The sequence below is a fragment of the Acyrthosiphon pisum genome, chromosome X, assembly GCF_005508785.2.
Source record: "Acyrthosiphon pisum isolate AL4f chromosome X, pea_aphid_22Mar2018_4r6ur, whole genome shotgun sequence".
In the NCBI taxonomy this organism is placed as follows: Eukaryota; Metazoa; Arthropoda; class Insecta; order Hemiptera; family Aphididae; genus Acyrthosiphon; species Acyrthosiphon pisum.
This window is the reverse complement of record NC_042493.1, coordinates 35,016,877-35,027,838: the sequence shown is the minus strand read 5'-3', so window position 1 is coordinate 35,027,838 and position 10,962 is coordinate 35,016,877. Positions and strand designations below refer to the sequence as shown.

The 10,962-nt window shown below is 26.3% G+C and overlaps 2 protein-coding genes across 4 annotated transcripts in view; both read left to right on the top strand.

The window, feature by feature from the left end:
- LOC100165151 (DNA primase large subunit) overlaps window positions 1-1,475 on the top strand; it is a 5,230-nt gene extending 3,755 nt beyond the window's left edge. For all 3 annotated transcript variants that reach the window (XM_016803956.2, XM_003244141.4, XM_001948482.5), the window contains 3 exons: window positions 473-652; window positions 723-918; window positions 998-1,475. In XM_016803956.2, coding sequence (XP_016659445.1) covers window positions 473-652; window positions 723-918; window positions 998-1,188 — 567 coding nt within the window. In that variant the 3' untranslated portion in view covers window positions 1,189-1,475. The remainder of the gene's footprint in view (window positions 1-472; window positions 653-722; window positions 919-997) is intronic.
- A 2,842-nt stretch (window positions 1,476-4,317) lies between these two features.
- LOC100161042 (DNA primase large subunit) lies at window positions 4,318-9,891 on the top strand. The gene is made up of 10 exons (XM_003244138.4): window positions 4,318-4,472; window positions 6,054-6,217; window positions 6,315-6,430; window positions 6,601-6,819; window positions 7,205-7,423; window positions 7,948-8,088; window positions 8,629-8,808; window positions 8,879-9,074; window positions 9,160-9,336; window positions 9,401-9,891. The coding sequence occupies exons 2-10, from the start codon at window positions 6,070-6,072 to the stop codon at window positions 9,490-9,492; spliced, it is 1,488 nt and encodes a 495-aa protein (XP_003244186.1). The 5' UTR covers window positions 4,318-4,472; window positions 6,054-6,069; the 3' UTR covers window positions 9,493-9,891.
- Window positions 9,892-10,962: the final 1,071 nt, after the last annotated feature.

Here is a 10,962-nt window from a genome sequence, read left to right as displayed (position 1 = left end):
GAAATAATATGCACTAACGACTGTAAAAAATCGACTATATGCCAAATATGCCTTTACACCCAAAACATGCAAAAACATGCACCATCAAACTTCATATTATTATTACTATTGTTATGAAACGGATTTGTATCTCAGCTAGCATGTTTTCCTGTGTAGCAAAAAAAACATGCAGATGCATGAACTTACGAGCCCTGGTCATAAGTTATTAAAAATCAAACCTCAATTTACAAACAATTTTCATGAGTGCCTGAAGTTGGTAAATAATCAAATAATTTTATCACTATGTTGTAATATAGAACAAATGTAAGATAACATATGTATCTGGGAGATATATATATATACATAAATAATATATTATGTATGTTATAATAATAAAATATCATCATAGTAGTGAAACACTTTAACATAAGATGTTTAATATCTATTAATTAAAAAAAATTAACCTTTATTTTTTTTTTATGTTAAAAATTAGTCTTCAAAGTCTTTTCCTCTATGTATGAAACGGTTGCATGTAGTTTTGAGGAGTGAACATCATTTGAAACATCAAGCTCGTCAACAGTATGGTTTATTTTTAAAAGGAGCCGGATTACCGCTTGAACAAGCTTTGGTGTTATGGAGATCAGAATTTACTAAGAAAATGGATGCAGATAAAGTAAAGAAGACTTGATTTGTATCTATAATTTATGACATTTAATGTTTTTATTTTTATTTTCTCAATTTAGTTTGATAAACAATATAGTTATAATATAAGACATAATTATGGCAAAGAAGGAAAAAAAGTAAACTATACACCATACAGCTGTATGAAAATAATTATGGGTGCAGTGGGTTTGGATGAATATCACGGGTGTCCATATAAACATACTAATAGTCAAGCATTAAAGCAATTACTTGAGACTTCTAACATTTCAACTCAAAGTATGAGAATTTGTAATTATATATTGTATATTATATTATAAAAAAAAAATAAATAACTAAAATACATTGTTGTATTTAGGCATTCAAGAAATTTTAAATCTGTCTCAAAATGGACATTATCAAATTGCTTGTACAAAATATTTTGAAGCACATAATGGTGTATCACCTTCTTGCACAGCTATCAACCACCCAAATCAATTCTTTGAAGAAAGTCAAAAATTGAAAGGATTTATAGAAGAATCTAATATCAATGTTGTTGATGAAGTTTAATTTACATAAATGTAAACATTTTTTTTTTATCCCTGTGTATTTCTTATTAATTTTAATTAATTAATTTTTAATATAGACAATATTATTGATTATGGATAATATTATTATTATTATTACTAATTATTAGTATTCATAATCAATGGTAATATGTAATAGGTAATATATATTTTGTTTTATTAATAAATATTTATTATCTTATTTTGCATAGGCACTAGATAGGTACATACCTGCCTATACCTATAATTATTGAAAAATATTTAACTAAAATATAAGTTTTGTTACGGAAATGTGTATTATTTAATAACTAAGTATTGTATTTGATTAGTCTATCTAAGTACAAAGTAGTAAGTTGTAATGGCTAATTCAACAGGTTCTAATTTTTAATTATACTATAATTATGGTCAATAATAATAAATATTTAGAATTGTTCTTTGTATTAAATTTTCAAATCTTAGATTTAAAAAGAAAATTTTTTATGAATTTCGAACTCAAAATAATTTGCACTTGTTTGTGGTTTTAGATACTGAGTGGAACGATGAATGTATTGATTTTACAATGTTGTGTGTTTATTTTTTTTTATGTCTGTCATCATCTTTTAGGACGGTAAAAGTGCTTGGAATTTCTTCGACAGTATCTTTTCTGATAGGAAAGTGAATCTAGTTGGTACTATTGGGGACTCAAAAGTAAAAATTTCCCAGTAGTTTTCAAAAGCGATGTGAAAACAGGAATTTTTACGCAAAATCGTTTTCGAGATAATAGATTTTGGTTTTTGGTGAAACTCTAAGACAAATGATCGTAGGTACATAAATTATCGACTAAATGTTTATATAAGCATTTTCTATACACCATAACATTTTTCAAATATTTTGAGCTGTTTACGGACATTTTTAGTTTCCATATTTTTTATTGTTTCTATCTATTAATATCAACAAAATTTTATTTGTTCGGTACAAAAGCTTGAAAATTTAATGGAAGGTTCCTATTATATTATTTCAAAGGCAGATGAAAATAAATTAAAAATCCAGTCACAATTTTTTTTTTTTAAACATCTAAAGTTCAAATATTGACAAAATACATATAAATGACAAAAATTTGAAAAATTATTTTGAGTTAGGAGTTCATGAAAAATTTTTTTTTTTAATCTAAGATTTGAAAATGTAATACAAGATTCCTCAAAAGTATGTCTACCTTTTTAAAAAAAAAAAGTCTATAAGTAAGTCAAATTAAATTTTTATGAGCGTTTCAAATTCATATTTTTACAACATTTCATATTTACTTGATTTCTCATGTTACGATTTTCTTATTTTTTTGCAATTAAAAATAGACTGACTGTAAATTCTTGAACATTTCATTAAATGTTTATATTAGCATTTTCTATACACAATAAAATTTTGAAAATAATTTGACTCTTTTTGAGCTGTTTACGGATATTGTCAGTTTTCAATTTTTTAGTTTTTTTTTCTATAAATATCAATAAAATTTTATCTGTCCGGCCAAAAAATGTAATAACTTAATACAAGGCTCCTGATACATTCTTACAGTATCAGTTGAAAAATAATAAAAATACAAAGGCACAATTTTTTTTATAAGCATTTAAAGATCAAATTTTGACAAAATTTATCAAATTTAAATTTGAATAATAATTTTATAGTTAAAAATTTATAAACTGTTCAACTTATATATCTAAGAATTGAAAATTTAAAACAAGATTCCTCGTAAATAGTTAATTCTATTAACAAAAAATCTAAAAAATACATAAGCACAGTTCATTTTTATAGTCATTTTGAGTTCAGATTTGGACGAAATTACATATTAATAAACCTAGAATAATTATTTTAGTTATTTTGTTATTGTATAATATTATTTGTGGGTACTTGAAACTTCTAAAGTATACTATTATATATCTTTGATAGTATCACGGTTTGTTTTGATGTATAACGCTTTATAAGTACTTAATGAATATTGTGATATGATTAACTTAGAATTTATAATAGGTACCTACCTATTATAGGTCAATTTTTTTTAATATCTACCTACCATAGATATAAGTAAATAATATGTCTTATACCTAGACTGACATACCGTCTCCGCTCCGAATCGTTTTTCTTATACAATGATATATCATTGAATTCAAATTTAATACCATCCATTATACAGTGACCCACTTGTAACCTACTGTACAGCAGAGTAACTTCCACTTACCCACCTTTTTAAGTTTTAATTTTATTTTAAAAGTCACTAGTTTAAAACTAATATAACTCAACAATTACAGTATTATAAATTACAAAATATAATAAATTAACAATATATTATTCATATAATAAAGCCAGCCTCCAAAAAATATATTCTTTATTTCTACAATATACGGATTATGGACAGTATTTATACATCACAATTATTTATAACAGTTTTGTAGGATAATTTTAGGACTATAGGCAAAAACTGCACAATTTATCGGTCCATTGTATAGCGGAATTACGTACACTATTTTTAATACACTTACAGACTAGATGTAGGTATTATGAACATTAAACATATTTACGAAGTTTAGAAAAAAGTTAGGTAGAAGCTGAACATTTTATTTTGAATTGTGATACCTGCTTATGTTTATCACATAACATGAAAATATTACCTATCCTATTACTTATACTTATTTTTACAAAGAAGAGGGAATGGTTATTAATTATTATAATAATAACATAATAGGTATCCAAAATTAATATTGAATTCTTGTAAAGGTAATTATTAGGTACATCTACTTCACTGACAGTAATTTCTTACATGTATATTTTTATAAATAAATATAAATTATAGATAATATATTTAACGTTTAAAAATTTATACATTTTTAAGTAATTATAATTATAAAAAACCTCAACCTACTAAAAGCGTGTGGTACTATCATGTATTTTATCTAATATGTGCGGTTTTTGGATTCAGTGAAATCATAGACTTTATAGACTATTACGTCTATCGTCTATGAATGAATTAAATATATTACATTATTACAATAATATATTGGCAACTCGATTTTTGATGAGTGGTTATGAAGCTATGGAGGTAATTTATGTTGCATTTGTTATCATAATTTATTTCGTGTTATCGTTTCCCGCCAAATGGAATAAAACAAAACTCTTGCTAAACAAAGTTGATGATAACAATGGAATAGCAATATTTTTCGGATTCTGTCAATCTGTTCTTACTTTGTACAGACTTTTGACTCCTTCGTATTGCTTTGAGACACTGTAATCGGTCGAATACATTATTAGGACTGTAATCGATTTGTGAGTATATTTGGTTTATTATAATTTATAATGATAAGTGTTTATGTAGTTATGTGTGTAACTTCATGTAATATATTAATTTCACTTACTACTTATTAGTGATTTTAAGATTTCACTAGCACCTTTGTTCGATCTTCACGGCCTTTTACATAAGTACTTTCGAGGCACCTACTCAGATGATTTATTCTGTAACTTATTACTCAATCGGGTGATCTCTCCATTGTTGCTTGTTACAGGCCTATTTCCATCCTAACCCATTTATCCAAGATTTTTGATCAGATGACCATTAAAGAAGTTAAGAGAAGTCTAAATCACATAATAATTTATCAACAGCACAGATTTTGGCCAAGAAAGTCCACTGTTACAATTAGCATTGTATTCTTAACCAACTTATTATTAGAAAACTTTGATTATTATGCCGTTTCTTATGTTCACGTAATATTTACTGATTTTAGAAAAGCATTTGATACAATTTATACAATTGATCATCAATTCTACTGATTGAGTTCAAAACCCTTGGTTTAAATCCTCCATTATCTTGGAATTTGGATACACTTCTACACAAACTGTTTTTAGAGAATTATACCCAAGTATCAAATCGTTTTATTTTTTTTTTTATTGGGAAATTGAGATGTTTTTTATATAGGTTTTACTTCACTATTGATATTTTAGAATATATTTTAATTTTTATTAATTCATTATATTTGGTTTCATAATTGGAGGTATTCAAGAAAGTTATCAGTTTAAAATTGTGTGAGTGAGCTTAACTTTAGATGTATCTTTGTAATAAAATTAGTTTAGTTTTATTTGTTATTTTAATTAAATTATCTTTTATCTTTGAACGTGTACGGTTGATGAATTCCTTGTGTGATTAGTAGATTAGGTCAATTAGCTGGAATTTTATTTTTCTGTGTAATGCAATCTAGGTAGGTATAAAAACATGAATGTAATGAAAAAAATAGCAAAAAAGTAATATGTAAGCTTTGATTTTGAATCATATTAAAAATATATTTTACAAACAATCAAAAGTTAGAAATTATTAAAATCATGGATGTCTGTGAATCTTTAATCTTGTAATTAATAAAATATATTTAAATAATTGTATTCTTTTTAGGATGTTAATACAATTTAGTAAAATATATAGGTGCCAATTAGTAATTTCGTAACCCAAAAGGTTGATCAACTTCATGTGTATTTTGATATTAATTATGTAAAGTTTTGTTTAAAAAAAAACTGAAAATTAAAATAACATTATATATTACCCAGAACTCCGCCATTTTTATCTATATGAAGTGTTTGAATTAACCAAAATAATTGTATGTAGAACAAATAATATTTTGGAAGGGTCTAACCGTCTAAGGACTAAAGAAGTTTTAAATGTACAACACAAGCCAGTATCAATTGTCCAAGTCTATGGATTTTCATCTGTAGATAGTTTAGTTTGCTGACATCCTAAACCTGATAATAGAACTTTCTTTAGTCGTGTACCACCAGTTGAAAACCGCTAATCCACACCTTAATAACTGTAAAAGCTTGTGATTTTAATAATTATTCATACCAATGTATTTTTTTTTATAAAAGGCAAATCTGACTGATAATGAATTTTACTCCAAGTAGAAAAAATGTAGCGTTAGAAGAACTCAAAAAACCCTCTTACGATCACGATTTACAACTGTATCGTGAAATTCCTGATATCAATATTAATTTGGATGAGTTTGAAGAATGGGCAATTGAAAGACTAAAGGGTAAGTCCAAAAAATTAGATATATAGGTAATATTGTTTTGTTCTGGAGTTTAAAATACTAATTTATACTTGATTAACTGTTTATAATTTTTTTTTAGTTTTACAAATATTGGAACAATTGAGTTTGAAAGGAAACACAAGTAATTATGAAGATTTTACTAAATCTGTAGTTCAAGAAATAAAGAAAGAAGGATTAAAACACATGCATAAATTGGTATGTGTTTCATAATTAAAATATAATGAGTAAAACTCAATGATTAAAATATTATTTCTGAATAAAATGTGTAGGTATTTATATTATATTTTCAAAGCGAGATATATTAGAATTATGGAATGTTAAATCTTATAAAATGTAATATATTCTTAAATTGTTGTTTTACTTAGATAAACGGTGGCATTTATAAGGATTACAATGAAAACTGTGTTGCGAGAAAAAGAGATTTATGTTCACATTTCATTCTTCGATTAATTTATTGTAAAAGTGATGAGTTACGAAAATGGTTCATCAACAGGGAAATCGAATTATTCAAATTACGTTGGACACTACTTTCAAAAAGCGATAAACTAAAATTTTTATCATCAAACAATACTAATTATTCAGCTGTAAGTAATGCTAATGTAAAAAAATATTATTTTTAAGTAAAAAGAACCATTTGCTTTATAAGAAAATAAATAAAATAATACCAAAATAATAGACCAAGAACAATAATTATTTTTATTGAAATACCAATATGTATTGCATTTTTATATGAATGAACCAAATGGAATTTGTTGATTTTATATCCACAAAACTGATACTCAAGCATATGTTAAATTATTTTATATGTTTGTGTAACTCAACTTATGTGAATATAATACAACACAATACATTATATTAAATAAAAAAAATAAATTCCCAATTAAATATTACATTATATTATGCAAACAATATTCTAGATTTATTTTTATTAATTTATTTTATTTTATATTGCTTAAAAATCATTTGCAGGTTAGCGAAGAAGAACATCAAATAATGGTTGATAGTATGGGATCTTTGGCTACAGCTGGAAATAATAATGAGTATTTTAAAGTCCGCTGGACACAAGTTTTGGATTTAGTTCGTAATAGAAAAGTTTACCTCTGTGATGGATTTGCTTATGTTATACAAACGGATGTTATCTCCGGTGTTTGCCAAACATTTCGGTCAGAACTTTCTCAAGAATTAGTAGTAAGTTTTTATTTAAAATTTAACATGATTGTATATAAAGAAGCATAGTATTTTGAAATCTCTGTATAATGAGCTTATTATAAATTGCATAAATTATCTTTGATATCTTCTTCTTCTTCTTAACAGCTTAGCGGGCCAAGTAGACCCATCCAGCCCCTTCTATCCTCTTGCTTTTGCTACACGTTAGTTTATTTGGTTATCCTTACATATATCTTTTTAATCATTATTATGACTTCTAGGTACATTCTCGTTTCCATATTATAAACTGGGCCAAATATTTTTCTATGCATTTTTCTTTCCGTTGTACTTAATTTACAGTAGTCCCTTTTGTAGTATCCCACAACTATTCAATGTCTTTAATATAATACCTATCATAAATTCTTATTTCCTATAGTTTTTTGGTATTAAAATGAATTAATTATGTGTTTTTTTGCATTATATTATAGGTACTAACAATTTATTTTTTATTAAATATTGTTAATTTAATTATAGTTAAATGTTAAAATGTGTTAATATATTTTTAGAAATGTTTTCAAAAATTCAGTATTATTAGTGAAGATGAACGGTTCGGTGCTTTTATAAAATATTTGCATCAGTCCTATATGGGAAAAAATTACTCTGTTACAGAAAACATGTCTACTTTATCTATTAATACTATTGATCATGTAAGTATTTTGTCAAGTTAGCGTTTTATATCATAAGTTAGAGGGATCCAAATTATCCAGATTTCTACATAGTGGATTTTGGTTTATTTTTTTTATTGTAACACAATATAAAAAAAAACTAGATACATTTTTACAGAATATTTTCATTAGCATTTTCTATACCCCATAAAATGTTAAGAATATTTTCTCTCTTTTTGGGCTATTCATTAGAATAAGAATTGCTCGGTCCTAAAACTTTAAAATTTAAAACAAGGTTCCTCATAAGTCATAAGTTATTAAATATCAAACCTCAATTTACAAACAATTTTCATGAGTGCCTGAAGTTGGTAAATAATCAAATATTTTTATCACTATGTTGTGATATAGAACAAATGTAAGATAACATATGCATCTGGGATATATATATATACATAAATAATATATTATGTATGTTATAATAATAAAATATCATCATAGTAGTGAAACACTTTAACATAAAAGTTTTAATATCTATTAATTAAAAAAAATTAACCTTTATTTTTTTTTTATGTTAAAAATTAGTCTTCAAAGTCTTTTCCTCTATGTATGAAACGGTTGCATGTAGTTTTGAGGAGTGAACATCATTTGAAACATCAAGCTCGTCAACAGTATGGTTTATTTTTAAAAGGAGCCGGATTACCGCTTGAACAAGCTTTGGTGTTATGGAGATCAGAATTTACTAAGAAAATGGATGCAGATAAAGTAAAGATGACTTGATTTGTATCTATAATTTATGACATTTAATGTTTTTATTTTTATTTGCTCAATTTAGTTTGATAAACAATATAGTTATAATATAAGACATAATTATGGCAAAGAAGGAAAAAAAGTAAACTATACACCATACAGCTGTATGAAAATAATTATGGGTGCAGTGGGTTTGGATGAATATCACGGGTGTCCATATAAACATACTAATAGTCAAGCATTAAAGCAATTACTTGAGACTTCTAACATTTCAACTCAAAGTATGAGTATTTGTAATTATATATTATTATTGTATATTATATTATAAAAAAAAAATAAATAACTAAATTACATTGTTGTGTTTAGGTATTCAAGAAATTTTAAATCTGTCTCAAAATGGACATTATCAAATTGCTTGTACAAAATATTTTGAAGCACATAATGGTGTATCACCTTCTTGCACAGCTATCAACCACCCAAATCAATTCTTTGAAGAAAGTCAAAAATTGAAAGGATTCAATGTTGAATCTACTATCAATGATTGTAAGTTTTTTAATTTATTTTAATATAATTAAAGTCAGACCCTTATATACTGCTCTGTTAACAGCTCAAGTAAATGAATCGTCAGTGATAGATGATATTGAAAATAACGAATTTGATCAAACAATGGTCGATTTTGTTGACAAAATGGATGAATGAATTATAATAATATTTTTTTACTTACTATAAGCAAATACAAAAAAGTATTTGACCAACATTTTATCTTTTACTTTTGATAAAGAATATTATTTGAAATATTAATAGCAAGTCATAGCAGAGGCTTGTCCAAGATAAAAGTTCAGGACGGGTCCGGTTTTAATTAAAATGTGTACAATAAATATATTTTTTTAAAGGAATTTTAAAATTTTTTTTTAAATGTACAATCAATTATAGTATTACCTAATAATGAATATATATTTTTAATTTTTATTATATAATATGGTTGTCAACTGTTCGCGGATGCATGTTTTTCCTAAAAGCGCTTGACGATTACCAATTAAGTTTATTTATAGATAGATTATTGTACACCGCACAAAATATAATTGATACACGGCCATACAGGTACCACCGCATTATGCCATTATATTCACATTTCACATTCAGCTTTCAGTGTTCGGTGTGTTAATACAAAAAACAAATATACAATTTCTTGTTTTTAATTTAAAAATATCTGTTTAAAATTCTGTGTAGGCAATTCTTGGTAAGCAATACACACGGGTGGTAGAAATTATATCTGTTAAAGATGTACTCTGCGTAAATGATAAGTGATAACATTTTACTTTTATCACTATATTTAATTAAGAGGATGTCACACCCGCATGGGTTGTCTCTATCTTACAAATGTACAACATAACAAAAACTCTTTTGCGCAGGACAACTTTTATCTTTCTATGTTTGTAGTAGTGGCTTCAAAGTTTCTGAAATATAGGGTAGAAAATTATCTATGCAACGGCGTGCCTATATTTAAGATAACATAAATACAATAAAAGTTATTTGGTTTTTAAACGTTTTGTGTTTTGTTTTAGATTCTGAGTGGAACGATGAATGTCTTGATTTTACAATGATGTGTGTTTTTATATATATATTTTTTAAATTTTTATATTTTTTTTTTTAAATTTTTTTTTGCGTCTGTCATCATCTTATAGTTTGGATTTTCTTCAACAGTATCTTTTCTGATAGGAAAGTGAATCTAGTTGGTACTTTGGGGGGTCAAAAGTAACATTTTTCCAGTAGTTTTCAAAAGCGCTGTAACGAATGTCGTCATCAACATCGTACATTACTCCCTACGCTGAGCACAACTAATATGCTGAGTGTTAGCAATGGCAAATGCGTGTATATTGTGTATGAAATATATATATTGCTAACGCGATGTTTAGCTTGCGTCGTGTTAATAACCGACCGGGACGCCTGGCGGTAAATAGTTAAATAGAATGGTCGGAAGTCGACAGTCAACAGTCAAGATCTTGACTCGAGTAAAATAGTCATAATCGATGGAGGAGTCTATGGTCGGCAATCAATAGTCAGAGTGGATGGTCGATAGTGGAACTCGAGGGCTGACAACGACCTGAAGAGGACCTACAGAAGACCAGCTCAACCCACATTTGGACATCGGCACCCACGACACACCAT

Coding starts and splice junctions, on each gene's coding strand:
- LOC100161042 (XM_003244138.4), top strand. CDS start 6,070: ATGAATTTTACTCCAAGTAGAAAAAATGTAGCGTTAGAAGAACTCAAA. Junction 6,431..6,600: donor TAAAACACATGCATAAATTG/GTATGTGTTTCA, acceptor TGTTTTACTTAG/ATAAACGGTGGCATTTATAA. Junction 9,075..9,159: donor TTCTAACATTTCAACTCAAA/GTATGAGTATTT, acceptor TGTTGTGTTTAG/GTATTCAAGAAATTTTAAAT.